This window comes from Mirounga leonina, unplaced genomic scaffold (assembly GCF_011800145.1).
Source record: "Mirounga leonina isolate KUSES-001 unplaced genomic scaffold, KU_Mleo_1.0 Mir_353, whole genome shotgun sequence".
NCBI lineage: Eukaryota > Metazoa > Chordata > Mammalia > Carnivora > Phocidae > Mirounga > Mirounga leonina.
Window position 1 is genome coordinate 866,640 of NW_023270699.1, and position 16,774 is coordinate 883,413.

The 16,774-nt window shown below is 52.8% G+C and overlaps 1 protein-coding gene across 3 annotated transcripts in view; it reads right to left on the reverse strand.

Moving 5' to 3' along the window:
• Window positions 1-13,997, reverse strand: part of PCBP3 (poly(rC) binding protein 3) — a 68,073-nt gene extending 54,076 nt beyond the window's left edge. The window contains exon 1 of one of the 3 annotated variants that reach the window (XM_035030022.1): window positions 13,182-13,997. In XM_035030022.1, coding sequence (XP_034885913.1) covers window positions 13,182-13,191 — 10 coding nt within the window. In that variant the 5' untranslated portion in view covers window positions 13,192-13,997. Of the gene's footprint in view, window positions 1-823; window positions 1,218-13,181 lie in introns of those variants that run through there. The other 2 variants (XM_035030023.1, XM_035030024.1) reach the window with 2 other exon arrangements.
• Window positions 13,998-16,774: the final 2,777 nt, after the last annotated feature.

A 16,774-nucleotide genomic window follows, 5' to 3' on the forward strand; every position in this document is an offset into this window, starting at 1 on the left:
CTGAGTCGGGATAATCCGGGCACAGGGCTTAGGAACTTGCTTCGTGACCCGCACCCGCACAGCACCCCTGCCTGTCGTTACCTGCACGGTGGGTCTGCATATCCTGAATTTCAGGGCCCCTGGTAAGTAGGCCCCCTCTGAGCGTGCCCAGTGATACAGCGAGAGGCCAGCAAGGAGGGGCCACCACACTGTGAATGGGCACACAAGACCCAGAATAATCTACAAATAACTTCAAGAAAGGGTGGGTGAGTTTAAGGGGGTTTTCAAAAAAAAGATACCATTTACAAGAACATAAAATCAGTTAGGATAAATCTAACAAAAGGTGTGTGAAACCTTTTTGTAGAAATCTATAAAATATTACTAACAGAAATTAAAGAAGACCTAATAGACTAAACAAAAATTAAAGAAGATATAATAGACTCAAACACTTAATAAAGATGTTAATTCTCCCCAAATTGATCTGCAGATTCAATTTTATAGACAAGCTTGTTTCAAAATGTCTGTGAAAAATTCATCAGGCCAAGAGCAGCCAAGGCTTTCCCTAAGAAAAAGGACGAAGGGAAAAGTCCTATTTACGAGAAAGTACTTCAGCCCATGTGCTGGGGGCACAGGAGGAGACTAGCAGGCTGCCAGGACACAAGAGTCTGGACGCACGGACACTCGGGGAGCAGAGCGCAGGGCTCCCAACACACAAGCCCAGTGCATAGCACTGCGAGGGGAAAATGAGACCGGAGCCCCACCCCCAAATAAACTCCGGGCGCAGGGGCCCTCAAAGAGAAGACTGCGTAGGACACCATGAGCGGACAGAAGGACAGGGGCTTACGAGACACGGAGAGCTTCCGTGGTAACACACGGGCTGACAGGATGTCAGAATCACGGTTTGTCAACCGACCGGAGAGAGGACAGTGGCCCAGAACTGGGCAGAAGATCTCTGCAGCTCATGTACTCGCTCGGGGCTCCCATCTGGAAAACACTTCCACGCTGCTCCCGGAAACGTAGGCGGAGCCCAAACGGCAGCAGCTGCGCCCGACGGCAGTGGGTGTCATCAGCGGGGTGAGCGAAGCACAGACTGCAGTCACAGTGCGACACCGGCCGGCACAAACTCCAACACGAGCCGGACCCTACTTCCCGGAGCTGGTGAGCGCAAGGCCGCTGGGGGCTGAGCCACCCCCCCCCCCCCCCCCCGTTTACACCAGCACACTCAGTGCACAAGCTGGTCCCACCCGGGAGGGGCGCCACGTGCCTTTGATCAGCTAGAAATTCTAATATTGTGATCAAATATTAACAAATAGGATCAGCAACATAAGAAGACTAACAGTACACAATACCTGAATGAGGTTTATTTTTGAAATGTATGTAACTTAGCAGCAGGAATTCCGTTCCCAACGTAAAACAAGGAGGGCTCCGTAACCACACAAACAGTAACAGTACCCAACACTGACCCCGAGTCTCCCGGGTGCAAGTACAGTCCTCCCCCAAGCCCTGCAGGGAAGGCGCATCTCTAGGCCAGGGCGGGGGGCGGGGGTCAAGGGAGGAGCCTGCAGCTCACAGCTGGGGAGTGGGAAACAGAGCCCAGGGGCGCCCAGCTCTGCACGTGCTGCTTGTCCCCAGGTGCTGCAAAGGCCAGCAACAAAGCCCCACAGCCGCCGCGACGAGGGGAAAGAGGGACAGGAGAAACACCTCCGGTAAAGAGCACTTATCCCCCCAAAATTCAAGTCTGTGTCCTCATGACCATTTTTTACTGGGGAGGAGGCAGAGCACAGAGCTCCTAATTCTAGCTTTTATTATAACAAAGTGGTCACTTATACCAAGAAAACTGTGAGAACCTGGGAAGAATTTTAGATAAATACAACAAAAGAAAGGGTGCGCCAGGGACCATCCTCTTCTGTCAGGTCTGAGGCTCTGAGGACGGGAGGAGCCGGTCCTGCACATCACTGTCTCCCACAGAATCCCAGTGTGAGGAGAGGTCACCGTGCGGCCCTGGAGGGTCCGTCGGGGTGGCGGCGCCCCTCATCCTTCTGAGCCTGGCTAGGGTCAGGGACCCCTCGCTCACTCTGGAGCCCTGCCCTGGGATGCAGGGGTGAGGCAGCCGCTGGCAGGGAGGGCAGGGGAAGCACCCATAAGGGCACCAGAGCAAACCCCAGAGGAGGAGCTCAGAGCCCCCTTGGCCCTCAGGCCCCCCAGAGAGGAGGTTCTTATTACCTGAGGGGGCCCAGAGTGCAGAAGGGGCGTGCAGCCGGCCCAGCCCAGTGTTGGCCACCGCTCTGCCCAGGGCCACCCAGAGCCCCCTTCCTCAGTAGGTGTGTTTGTGGGGTGCACAGTGAAGGGTTCCCCTTATCGTGAGGGCCAGCAGCCCTTCCCTAAGAGGACTTAGGGTCACCTCAGCCCCCAGGATATGAGAGCTCATGGGCACAGAGATGTGACAGCACTGAAAACAGGATCACCAACCCTACGGCACGCGGATGGGACACAGAGGCCAGAGGCAGCGAGTGGCTTGCCCTCAGTCACAGGTGTGCAGCAGGAGGGCCCGGGGCCTGGGGGACCAGCCTTGTCACCTCAGGGCCCAGAATCGTGCAGCCAGATGACGGCTGTCCCCGGCCCAGCCAGTCCTTATGCGGCTGCCGTGCAACAGGCAGCGAGTCTGTGGGGCCTGGCCGGGCCCCCGCTCCCCGGCGCTAGCCCGGAGTTCCCCACAGCCGTGCTGGCAGGCCTCCTGGACACGGACTGACGCCGTTGGAGGATTCTTCCAACAGCACAGGCAAAACCATAGATTACTCTCAACTATGTGGAAAAATAAGCTAAAATTAGTTGAGTAGGTCATTTCTTTCAATGTCTTTTTTTTAAAGATTTAAAAAAAATTATTAATGAGAGAAAGAGAGAAGGGAGTGTGTACATAAGCAGGGGGAGCGGGAGAGGGAGAAGCAGGCTCCCCGCTGAGCAGGAAACTCAATGTGGGGCTCGATCCCAGGACCCCGGGATCATGACTTGAGCCGAAGGCAGATGCTTCACTGACTGAGCCACCCAGGCACCCCATCGTCTTAATATTTTAATAACATAATTACAATGCGACAAGTGACATCTGCTAAAAAGAAAATAATTTTCAAAAAAAGATATAAGTGAAAGCAACTAAAACCATTAAGACCCTTCCCAAATGAAGGGAAGGAAAATTGGGGTAAAGAGGAAGACAACACACGTCGGTGCAGGAATGAACCACGACGGGGGGAAGCCGGCGGCGCGAGGACATGAGGCGCTGAGAGCAGACAAGCTCCGCAGGATGAAGGAGGCCACGGCACAGAACTAAACATTAAACACGAGGAAAAAGCAAGGAAGGAAAGGAAGGAAAAACCTTCCCACTGGGGAGGTGCTTTTTCGGGGAAAAAGCAAAGCAAATTAGATAAACAACAAGAAAGACAAAAAATTCAAGTTTAAAGTACGACTAAAACCTACAGAAAACCAGATTAAAAGCCTATGGACACCGTGACCTGGACCCTGAGCCCGGCAGCGCTGACCTGACAGCGTCTCTGATGAAGCCGCGGGACGCGCATGCGAGGTGCAGCTGTGGACACGGCGTGCAAGCTCTGCGGAGCGTACGCGCTCACACCATGGTCTGGCCACCGGAGCCCCCAGCCCGTGTCCCCTGCCGGGTGAGATGCTGCCCACGGCAGAGGGCCCCGAGTGTCCGGGGAGGAACCTGGAGGGCAGGAGGGGGACGGGTCAGGAGACGGCAAGGGGGCGCCTGCCCCCACGGGCTCCTCGCTCTACTGAGGGGTCTGCACCTGGAAGCGTGTCCCACGTGGTGGGAGCCGACCGAGGGTCACGCGGGAGGGAGCCCGAGGCACGGCCTGATTGCTGGGGCGGTCCCCTCCCTCTGCCAGACTCACCCTGGGCGGGGGGAACAGCTGCAATGCCCCCTGGGCACCTGAGTGGTCGTGGCCTGGTGTAGGGGCCGGGGCGGCCTCAGCAGTGGAAGGGGGGGCTGTGAGGCCACAACCTCCCGAGTCACTGACCTCACTGACCACGGGCACCCCTTCCCCCAGCTGATGCTCCTGATGAGCTCTAATCCTCTGACTTCAATCCCTGACGGCCCCTTAATCCTGCAAACCTGCAGCAGCCTGCGGCTTTGACTGTTTATCATTTCAGGGTGTGTCAGAGAAAGATGGGCACACGGGCGACCTCTGCCCTTTCCCCCTTGTCAACACTCAAGGGCAGATTTATGAATCCGTGCACAGGTGAACCTGACGGAGCAAGCGGAGCGGGCCGCCCAGAGTCTCGGGTCTGTGTCCCACGAGCTCGGAAGCAGGGACTCTGCTAGAGCAGAGCCTGTCACCTGATGCAGGGGAGGTTCTGAGCTGGCCGACAGGGCTGACCCGGCCCCCACGGGCCCCCTGGCAGGACACACGGCCCCAGCTTCCTTCCCGCTCAGCCACGGTCTCTGCACACCTGGGGGTCAGGGGACGGGGAGGGGGAGGGGGCGCTGGTGTTGCCCGGGACAGGTCAGCAGGAATGCCTCCCAGCCCTGCGTCCTCCCTCCTCCCCCCACCCAGCCTGAGGGAGGAGCTCAGGAACAGACACGAAGGTCAAAGATACACATCTCTCAGTCACCAGGGCCAGTGGCTTTTTAAAGATTTGATTATAAAGCAGCAGACCTCTTTTCAAAACCAGTAAAAAGAACAAAATAAGAAGGCAAACAAGCAGAGCTGGTCCAGGTAAGGTGTGAGTGGGCATGAGAGAGCAGGCCCCAGGGGCTCGGAGACAGGCAGACGGGGAAACAGAGCACCCTGAACACCCCACCCACCGAGGGGGACGCTCTCACCTGACCCTCCCCTTAGCATTTGCATTCACACGCTGCCTTTTTGTTGTGCGTAAATCTCACACGATGTGTGCCCTGTGACTGGGTGTAATTCACAGGCATGAAAAGGCACAGCTTGATTTTCACACGTTGCACTCACCCATCTGACCAGCAGTTCTCGGCACGGAACATTCCAGACCTGCAGAGAGGTGCCTCTGGCCCAGTGCTGCGACCCCACCAGCCCACCCAGCCCTGCTGGCTGCCGTCCCCGCGGTGCCTGCCCTGTTCTGCAACCCCAACAATCCCCACGCTCTTGTGTGCGGCGTCCCTCACACAGAGCCATGTTCCCGAGAGCCGTCCGTGTGCTGTGAGCGGCAGTCGGGTTCTCTCTGGGACTCCGGGCGTGAACATGGGCACTTGTGCTGGCCCTTCTCCAGTTTGGGGCTGAGGAACAAAGTCGGTGCATGGTGCACACGTCTGTGTGGAGACACGGGCCCTGCCGGGGGCCTGGCCGTCCTCCCCCAAGGTCTCCATGCAGGACAGTCCACTCACTTTCCCAGCTTCACAGCTCCCGCCGTCCTGACAGCAGGCACCTCCTCAACACTGCGCACACCTCTGCAGGGAGACGGACTCCTGGAGGGAAAGCTGCGGGGTCTGTCTGCATAGACGCCTGCCTGGCGGGGCCGGCGCAGACCTCACTGCCCTCCAGGCGGGCCTCCTGGGGACGCTGCCATCCCAGGCGCTCAGCGTGGGCCCGGTCTGCGTTTCATAAGAACTGCACGGTCACTGCTCGGCGGCTGCTGCCCCCATCCTGAGCGATCACCTTTACTGAGCCGCTCCTGGGCCCTGGCCGGCCGTTCCGCGCAGGTGTGTGAGCTTGGTCCCTCCGTCGGCGCCTAACGCGATGTGTGCCTTGCTGAGGATGCCCTTCCCCAGAAAAGACTGTTTTAAAAAGCCCGACATGCATTTTCTATGAATCTTCTGTAGTTTTGTTACCTTTAGCTTGTTACTCCCTCTCAACTACACTTGTGCTGGGTGTCAGGTAAAGTCTAAATTTGGTGTTTTTTAAATAGCTACCCAATTAACCCAACAGCATTTATTGACTAGTCTACCCATTCCTTTTGATTCAAATGCCACTTTCACTAAAACAAAGCAAGCCCACCTCCCTGCAGCTCTGTCCCCCACCCGGGAATTCCATCTCCCGCACCCAGTAGTATGCTTTTTACACAGACGCGTCTTCTTTTCCCTTCTGGGTTCTGGATGTTTTTAATGCTGCCCCTCCCCCCCCACACCCGCTCGCGTGGGGGCTGCCTGCTCAGGGGAGGGGCCCCAGGCCGGGAGAGGATGTGCACGGCTGGCTTAGGAGCTGGCGGTCCCGTCTCTCTGGGGCTCGTCCCCTGCCCACAGCCAGCACCCCAGAGATGCTGGACAGCACAGTGGCTCCTGGGGTCCCCTGGCCAGCCAGCAGACTGCCCAAGCTCACCCCCTTCCCAGGCGAGGGTCCCTTCTTTCCTGCTTTTCCAGGGGTCTCTGCTCAGCAGCGGGGCAGATGGAGCACTGCTGGGTAGGGGGGTCTGCTGCACAGCAAAGGCAGAGGCAGGACAGGCTGTAAGACTCCAGCACGGGAAGGCCTGACCTGCACACCAGGGTCGCCCACCATATAAAACACGGAACCACACCGAGGGGCTCCCCACAGGTGGGTCTGGTTCCCATCTGACCCGACAGATCACTGGACCCCTGTGCTCTGGAGCCTGACTCGTGCTCAGCTAGGACACGGTCGCCTCTGATCTGGCTGCATCCACAGACCACACGCTCACTGCCGGGTCGTGTGTGACCACCATCCACACGTTCGCTCCTGTGTGGTCGGCCCCGGTGGCTCCACACCTACATGGACGTCAGCATCACCGGAAGGTTTGACAAATCACTGACCGGGCTCACCCAGGGTTCTGACAGGTGGCCGGGGGTAACTGAGAACCTGCCTCTCCCAGAGAGTTCTCGGGTGATGGTGATGGCGGTCTACGACCCTCTCCGAGAACCACTGACCTGCACGCAGCCGGTGCTCAGGGAGAAGGCAACCCAGGGCTCTCCCAACAGGCACCCACACACACCAGCTCTGCCCATGCCCCGACCTCAGCCAGAATGAAGATGTCTTTCAGAGGCTCCAGCTGTGGGGCGTGCAGGACCCCAAATCTTCCTGAGGCTTCCTTGCTTCTTGGTGGTGGGCGTCTGCCTTCTTAGGCAGAGCCGGGGCCTCACAGAGACGGCACACGCCCCGGGCAAGCCAAGCACGGCAGGCCAGCCAGCCAGGCCCAACACCAGCGTGGCCCTTTCAGTTCCCAGGTGAGTCAATGCCAAAGCGCTGAGTGTGCTGTTCAGAGACATCCCCTTGCCCGCTGTGTGTTCTCTGCCCGGGTGGGCAGGAAAGAGAAGGCCGTGTACAGTGCGGGACTTCGGGGACGAGTTCAGAGCTCCACACCCTCTTGCGTTGTGTTAGGACACTCTTTTGAGAAGTACGAAGGGATGTAGCCATTGCCTCTGCAATGTTATACCTATGCTATTTCTGGGGAAAAAAATTATCTACTCCTCCGGTAAGTAAGGGAAAATAAACATCCCATAACACTTGACGGAATGCTGGTTTTATTTCTCGAGACAACAGTTCTCATTTTCCCCCAACGGCAACAAACTGAGGGGGGGTTTATGATTGTATAATTTCACATGAACACACATGCTTGTCTTTCTCGCATGTCTTAGTCTTGCTCGCACCCAGGATGACCGTATGTGCACGTTATCCTGGCCTTGGGGATGCACGCTAGGCAAGGTAGGAAAACGAGCTGTTAAACACGGCACCGAAGTATGTGCGGCTTTCCACAGACATAACAGAAGCGTTTATAACCACAAATAATAACAACTTTGGAATTTTCTGCCCTATCTTAATGAAAAAGCAAAAAAAACCTCTCTTTCTTCCAGACGGTAAAATGGATAAGAGCCTTTTAGAAATATTACATGCGATTCGCTCAGAGGCTGCAGGTGGAAGGAGATGGGGAGCACCCTTCTTTTGCTACCATGGGTACAACTGCTGTTTTACATCTAAAACGTCAAGTAATTCGTAATCCACATGTGTTTACACCTACTTCTGTGAACATAGCCATGGGCCCGTGTTTCTTGGAAAGCTACTTAAAATACAAATTTTAAATATTTTATCTCAGAAAGGCAAAAAGCTTTTCTTCTGTAGAACATCCTCCAATCAAATACCATTATGACTTCGCTTCTGGAAGACTATTCTGGAGGCACCCTCCCCCGGCACACCCAGAGAGGAGCGCCTCTTTGTCTAAATACAGCACCAGTGGTGCCCATCATACAAACATTGCAAACATTTTATAGCCCATTCATTACCTGCCAGAACAGGTCTGTCAGAAGGATCCTGAGCTAACGGGTATCTTAGTTCATTTATGGGACAGCAAAATCAATCAGTCAATCAATGTTTGTTATTTATACACATTCCGCATCTGCTTGGTCATGGAGGAATCACATTTGCTGGTCTTCCCATACGTAAGAGAACCACGTTATTTCTCAGTAGAAGTAACAAGCTCCGATAGTGCAAATACCATACGTGTATTAACCTGGCTCTGATACGTGGATTCCACGGGGCTTCTGTACCAATGGAAGCCAGGAGCTCACCTGTTCGGCGCAGAGGCTGACGACCCACACAAAGGCGCTGGCCGCACTGAGAGCACAGGGCCCTGGACCGCGGGGTGGCCAGTGTGTCTTAGGGGGAGACCTGTTCCCACCCCTCCCCCCAGTGTCACCAATGGACAGCTGTAAGACTGCACTCTCACTTTTCTACACACTAACACTTTAACATGAGAGTGGTAACAGTTGACCGTGATCCCTACAAAGGAGCCATATTAAAATAGAACCTAATGTGAGGCTCTTCCTCTGAATGTCACAGGGAAAGTGCTGTGCCTGCCGCAGCAGGCCCTGCTAACAGCTCCCGAGGACCTGTGTGCACCCTGCTCGACACACAGCCTGTTCTCCTGGCCAGAGCAGCCTCCCCCAGCCCCAGTACCCCTTACCTCAGAACAAAGCGGCTCTGGGAGGTCGGGAAGGGCTGGCTGGATGCGGCTATCAGACAGATGGCCACCCTCCTTGTCTAGAGAAGATGAAATGCTAAAGGAGAAAAATCAGAGTGGGTTTTGTCCTAACCAAAGGAGGCTACAAATCCCATTGGCCTCAGGTTGGAAACCTCGTGACATGGGACCGGGCACATGTGACCTACTTTTCGCCCAACTCCCCTCATTCCGTTGGAGGGGTGCACCCGGCACGGATGTGCTGTCATTTCAATGACTCCTTCCCCCAAACAGGGGCCAGCGCACACATGGGCATGCCTGCAGGACACGGGCTACGGCAGCTCAGCCCTCGGAAAGGAAAGTGCGGGTGGGCCCCAGTGATGGAAACGCAGCTCCTAGGGCCGGAGCGGTCACTGCTGCTGGCAGCGGTCTGTGCGGCCGGGCCTCACACAAAGCTGGTCCTGTTGATGTACTTGGTCCTGAAGCTGCAGGATGAGGCGCTTGTAGCAGCACCAATTGCAAATTCTCTCCTTTCCTTTTTTTTTTTTTGGCGATCTAGAGCTGCTAGGTCCAGGCCTAGAAGCAAACCGCATACTTAAGCTTAGAAACGCGTGAGCACTGTGTGTCCTTGACAGCCATCCCGATGCAGGGCTCTGGTGTGGGCAGTGCTGACCGGAGGGCTGACGGGGCCCCGTGAGAGGTGGTGGGAAAGGCACGTCTGCCACCGAGCAGGAGAAAGTCGCCCTCAGTCCACCTTCTACTTGGCACCGTTAGCTCACCAGCTCACATGAAATCAGATGCAGATAATCGATAAAACCCGTAACAGGCAGAGGCGGAAACGTGGATGCAGAGAAGAATCGCTGCCCGTGAGGACAGGCTCTGGCTTTCTGGAGTCAGCAAAGGGGCACAGAAAGTGGGGGCATGCAGGCCCTACTGACCAAAGTCAGCCTGGTTGTTCATTACAGGAAAAAATCTAAAATAGCACAAATATTGGATGCTCATTACAGAAAAAAGAAGTGCATTTATGCAAAAAATAACCTGTAATATCATGACTCAGAAAGACCACCAGTGATAGTGGGGTATTTTGAGGTCCACCTAGTCAGACTAAGAGGTGTGTGTCATTATATTTTTTAACAAAACTAGGACCAAACCGCCCACATTTGTCCTGTTTTTCTCATTTAACATGACTTATGAAATATTTTTCTATGTAAACATATTTAAATCTACATAACAATGATCAAATTCTCCATGGTATTTTTCTATTCTTATGCATAAAATTTTATGCATTTTTATGTAGAAAAATGTAACCAATCTGTAATGCTTGTATTTCCAGATTTTTGATTTGTTATATATGTTTTAAAGATTTTATTTATTTGAGAGAGAGAGCATGAGCCAGGGGAGGGGGCAGAGGGAGAGGGAGAAGCAGGCTCCCCGCTGAGCAGGGGGCCCGATGCAGGACTCGATCCCAGGACCCCGGGATCATGACCTGAGCCGAAGGCAGACGCTTTACTGACGGAGCCAGCCAGGCGCCCTGAGTGGTTATATCAAAGAATGTTTCCACAGTCCTCTTTGGGTGGACCTCTTCCTGCCCCTCTCTTGTTCCCTCAAAGCACATATTTACAGATATCATTCCTGGGTGGAAGGATACACGTGCTTGAAGCTCGGCACAAAGTGACAAACTGGCTCAGTCAGTGACACTGCGTGATGAGGGCTGCTCCCTGGGCGCCCCGCAGCCTGGGCAGCTCTGTCCTCAGTGCCCGACTGAGCCCTGAGTCCCGGGGACGTCAGCCGCTAGTGGCCAAGCAAGCAGGAGGGTGCTGCGAGCCGGCCCGCAGAGAGCCCTGCCGTGTGTCTGGCCCCGGCGGCTACTTCCCACCTTGCAGCAGGTGTCTGTGGAGGATCCGCAGGGAGGCGAGGGAAGGAGCAGCAGGCTTGCTCCGGGTCACAGAGCTCGGGCCATGGAAACCCGGCCCTTGCCCACGGGGCGGCCGACAGCACCAAGTGCAGCTGAGGGCCTGGGGAGGACCGGACGCTGGCTGCTGGGTCTGGCCAGCACAGGCCTCGGCCCTCGACAGGCAGGTCTGGTGCAAGGTAAGCAAGTGGTGACAGCGGGGCTAGCCATCCAGGGGGTCACCACAAGCAGATGAACTGCCCGGGGCACGCCAGCCTGTTCTGTGCAGGTGGGAAGCAGAGAGAGCCTAGACGGAAAGGAAGTGGTACGAAGGAGGGACATGAAGGACCAGAGTCACAAGCCAAAGGGTAGTGGCTGAGGGTGTGGGGGCCACATAAGAGAAGAGGGGGTGCAGCCCGGAGGTCCAGAGAAATCAAGGGACGGGGGCACCCCGGGTGTCAGGGGCAGCCAAGAGAAACCAGGCCAGGTGAGAACTGAGGATGTGACCTTGGGCAGTTTCAGGGTAGAGGGCGCATTGCAAATGGGGTGGGGGGATCCCCTCCTGCAAGCACCACACCACCCAGGGGTTGGCCAGCTGGGGGCACTCAGGGGCTTCAGGGTCATCGGGATGCGTGTCAGGCTCAGTGGCCAGTCACCTCCTGGATGGCTGTGGGTTTCCTGTTCTCATGGGTTCCACCCATTGCTTCTGCAGCCATGTCCCATGCCCGACATGGGGTTAGATGCCCAGACCATTGAGCACATGGGTACCTGGCAAATGCAGCCAGGAAGAGGGCAGGCTGACAAGCAGTGCAGGGCTCCCCAGCAGGCATCCGCCTGGACTGGAAAAGAGGCAGAAAGCCCTGTGTGGGGTCCCCTCGGCTCCCAGCTTTGGTGAGCCGCAGCCGGGCCTGGGCTCCAGGGGGGCCTGAAGAACCCCGGTCAGCCCTGGCTCTGGTTTACATAGCTGGCCTCACTCTCGACCACAGCCTGGGACACGCCAGTCATGACAAAGGAGCCTTCCCATTTGGCTCCCATCCAAATCCAGCAGAGTTCAAGTCCACTGTGACCAGTCATGGACATTCAGCCCAAACAGACACCTGGAAGTTGAGATGGTTTTAACCATCCTCAATGGGAAGAACAAAGACAAGAGCAAAACAACACAGGCCACAGGCTTACGGAACTGGGTCAAGCACCACAGGATTAAAATGTTGAGCTGCAATTAACAAACAAACAAACCCAGACAGACAATATGCCGGCAGAAGAGAAGCTGCTCCTGAGAACAATGAAAACATCTGGAAAGGCAGTGAGGAGCCCAGTGTCCCTTATTATTAAGTTCTGTGACTTTTAAAAGATGCACGTTTCTTTGACAGCCACCTGGGGGGTATGTTAACTCAGAACCTATATAGTATTTGTGTTGTGAATCTGGATTGATGAACTACACGGCTTAAACGTTCTCAGTGGCTACCTTTGTGTCTCCGGGTGAGTAAAGCACCCTAGAATGTATTCTCAAGGCCTGAGCAAAGCCTGTGCAACATAAAGACACAGATGAGTAAACTACAACTGGCCTGGGAATGAGCAAGGCGTGTGCGCCATGGAAGGAACTCAAGGTCTCAATCTGAGGCCAGAGGAAGTGGGTTCTGCAGGCTCGGGGAGAGAGTCTGGACCTCAGGGTCCAGGAGCTCACAGAACACACACGCTCTGCACACGTGCACCCCCCCCCCCCGCACACGTGCACCCCCCCCACACCCCCCCCGCGCACACCCCCCCCCCCCCCCCCCGTCCCCCGCCCCCCCCCCCCCCCCCCGCCCCCCGGCCCCCCCCCCCCCCCACTCTGCACATGTGCTCCTATATGCACGCACACACACGCTGGCCACGCATGATCCTGGACCCATGCACAAACATGCTCCTACATCTGTACGTGTACGCTCCTTCCCAGCACACCCACACACACGATGCTGCACCGTTGCACACATGGGAGGACTGTCGGGAGGGCCAGGATAGCAGGCTGGCGCTCATTTATGGAGGGCCCAACAAACAAGGTGACAACAGACCCAGCTCTTCAGAGTCCTCACCCAGCATTCTTTAGAAAATGGTGGGAGGAGGGCCAGGAGGGGTAAAAGCAGGGAATATTTAGGGAAAACAGTTCTAAGGGTTCCCATCCTCCTCAAACATTCAAGGGAAAAAGCCGTGGATAAACGTTCTGTCTCAGCTTAGACCTGCTTCTTCAAACTCCACCTCAACTCTAGAGCCAGCCCGGAAAGCTACTCCTACATGATCATGCCCGGCGTCCATGTCCTGGCACTGCGCCCCAGTGATACCACATCATGGACAGAAGAGGGTCAAACACATACTGCCTCATTGTTCTCAGGCTGACTTTGTCACCTACATTCCTGGTAAACAGACAAACAAACAAAAGGTATTTACAGTCACTCACCTTCCCCCATAAGCAGGCTCTAAGAGTCAGAGCAGATCCATAGACAGCAAGTGTTCAGACTATTGTGACTTAGAGCATCATAGCTGGAAGTGGTGACTGACAGGGCTGACTTTGTCCCACGGCTCACCTACCTAAAACAGAACACAGGGTATGTGAGTGTGCACGTTCATGACCTTGTCCATTAGGACTGAGCTCCCGCAGAACTGTTTCTTGCATTCGACAGAGAAGTAGACATGTCTTAAGCATTCATGTATGAGGCACGTGCAGGATATGGAGACGAAATGCCAGGGAGAACTTGTCCTGGGAATACTGCCCAATATGCCCCAAATGAGGCAGCTCTAAACATGAGAAGGCTTCCATTTCATAAATGAGAAGCCCAAAAGAAGTTTTTTGATGAAACTATATCAACTTTTGAGAATGTAAATGAAGAGTCAACCTGCTACTGACAATATTTAGTCCCATTCTCTCCCTCTCCCTCCCCCCTCCACTAATTTAAGAGTAACAGTCATGAAGTTACATATTAACGCAAATGCATTGCTGGTTTGCCACTCCGGCAGGAAAGGTAACCACGCCATCCATCATACCCCACCCCGTGTCTTGGCATACACTCTCATCCGGGCAGACCTGCTTTCCATGCTGCCTGGTGTTTCTCCAGAGAGTGTCAGTTTTGCCTGGATCTAAGTTTCCTGATGTTTTACGTCTTGAATTCACATTGGTTGTGCAAACTGGAAATTTAATCCCTGGTCACAAGTACCTGTTTTCATACATTATCCTTTTTACTGTGTTATAATTCTACTCTGTAAGCGTGTATTTATGATCTCCCCGTGAATTATGGTTACAGACACCTTAAAAGGCTCATCTACGACAGCATCCAACACTTGGAATTGTGAGGTCATGGCACCAAAAATAATTAGAAACCTATGTCCAATGTCTTTGCTTTTCTCCAAGTCACTCAGGTAACCATTTTAGTCAATAAACCACAGCACTGACTGGCTTTGTTCCAAGCTAAAATGTCTTGTCCGTGTAATACATTGCGATTCAAAGTGAAACTAATTGGAAAACACCAAATTCAAGGAAATTCCAGGAAAGGTACTGTTGAGTAAGACCCTCCATCTTTCATATGGGTAAACAGTGCCTCGGCTGGGATGATAGTCACACACGAGTGCAGGAAAAGGATGAATGTGTTACTGACTGGAGGATGAGAGAGGCCAAAGCTGTTGAGCTGGGTCTTAAGGTCAGTCAGTGGGAATTCATCAGAAAGCACTGGAAGTATTTTAAAGAGGGATGCCATGACAATTCAATGGGGGAAAGAATAGTCTTTGCAACATATGGTGCTGGGAAAACTGGACATCCACATGCAAAGTGAACCTTACAACACATACAAACATTAAGTCAAAAAGGACCAAAGACCTAGACTTAGGAGCTAAGACTACAAACGCTTATAGAAAACATTGGGAAAAATCATTATGACACTGGATTTGGCAATGAGGATTTCATGGATACAGCACCAAAAAGCACAGGCAACGACAGCAAAACACATAAGTAGACTTCATCAAAATTAAGAACTTCTGTGCATCAAAGAGCACTAACAAGAGAGAGAAAACACAACCAGCAGAATAGGAGAAAACACTTGCAAATCATGTATTAATCCCTGAGAGGGATTAATATCCAGACCACATAGAGAACTCCTGCAACTCAATAATAAAAAAAAATTTTAAATGTGCAAAAGATTTGAATACGTATTTCTCCAAAGAAGATGGGCAAATGGCTAAAGCACATGAAAAAGATGCTCAACATCATTAGTCATTAGAACAATGCAAATGAAAACCACAATGAGATACCACTTTGCACCCACTTAGGATGGCAATAATAGTAATAATAGTACAACTGTGATATTGAAAATAATGAGGAGGAGGGGAAGGAGACAGGAGAAGAAAAACAGAAAATTACAAGTGTCAGCCAGGATGTGGAGAAACTGGAACCCTTGTACACTGCTGGTGGAAATACAAAATTGCATAGCCATTCTGTTAAACAGTCTCGCAGTTTGTCAAAAAGTTAAACATAGAGTTACCTTATGACTTAGCAGTTCCACTCCTAAGGGTCTACACATGAGAAATGAAGACATATGTTCCACAAAAACTTGCACATGAATGTTCATGGCAGCAATATTCATAGCAGCCAACGAGTGGAAAAACCCAAATGCCTATCGCTTAATGAAGGGATAGACAAAGTGTGGTCTGTCCACACAATGGAATATGATTTGGCCACATGAAAAAGGAATGAGCCTTCAAAATGCAACATGGATGAACCTGGGAAACACTGATGCTGAGTGAGAGAAGCCAGACACAGAAAGACACACACTGTAATCCCATGTAGATGAGATGCACGGAGAGGTGCATCCACAGAGACAGGAAGTAGACTCGTGGACCCCAGGGCTGAGGAAAGGTGAACGGGGTTAGTGATGTGACTAGTGATGTGCATGGGGCTTCCTTTGGGCCGACGAAATGTCCTAGTCTGTAGTTAGACAGTGGTGACAGCTGCACACCTTTGTGAATATACTAGAAACCGCTAAAATGTATGCTTTAAAAGTGTGGAGTTTATGTTATGTGAATTATACTCAACTTAAAAAAAAACAAAGGCAGGGGACCTGGGTGGCTTAGTCAGTGAAGCGTCTGCCTTCAGCTCAGGTCATGATCCTGGGGTCCTGGGATCGAGCCCTGCGTTGGGCTCCCTGCTCGGCAGAGAGCCTGCTTCCCCTTTTCCCTCTCCCTCTGCCCCCCTCCCCGCTCCCCGGCTTGTGTGCTCTCTCAAATAAATAAATAAATAAATAAATAAATAAATAAATAAGATCTTTAAAAGAAAACAAAGGTAATCAATACTTAAAAGTTAAAAAAAAAAGTAATGAAAGAAACCTCCCATGAAACATGCAGAACTAACATGTGCTTACCTCCACTCTCACAGAAGGTGCACTTAAATCACACAAAATAAAAAGGCACAAACTCACAAGTACTAAAAGGTCAGGAGAAGACGGAACAACCAACATGAGTTGTCAGCACAATACTAGACTCTGAAAAGTGGATGAAAACGTGGTAAATAATTTGGCAAAGCCCGGAAAGCTGAAACCCACGCCTATAAGGGGAGAGGCCAACAGGAAACCAGCCAATTCTTGCACATCTTCCAGAATGGCTGCAAAGGGAAGAGCCGGAGGCAGGTGAGTAAAGATGGGGGTAGTAATTAGAATTTTCTGTAAGGCATTTGGCCCCAGAAATCCTCTGGCTCTTTTCTTCCCTGGATAACAGGAGGTTTCGCCTCTGCAGAGGGTGACTCATTCAGGATACAGACTCAATGACAAGTGGTTCTGCAGACAGTGAAATGCCAAAATTAAAACGGGAGTGTAACCCGGGAGAAAACAAATGGAACAATGAGAACTCCTGCCCCCTCTCCCAAGAGGCTCTCAGAATTCTAGCAGGCAGGATTATTATCTCAACAAGTTACATAAAATAGAACAGTAGACAGCGGTCTTTGATAACAATGCAATAAAACCAGAAATTAATGAACTTTAACCAAAGGACATTCTATTTGCAATTCATGTC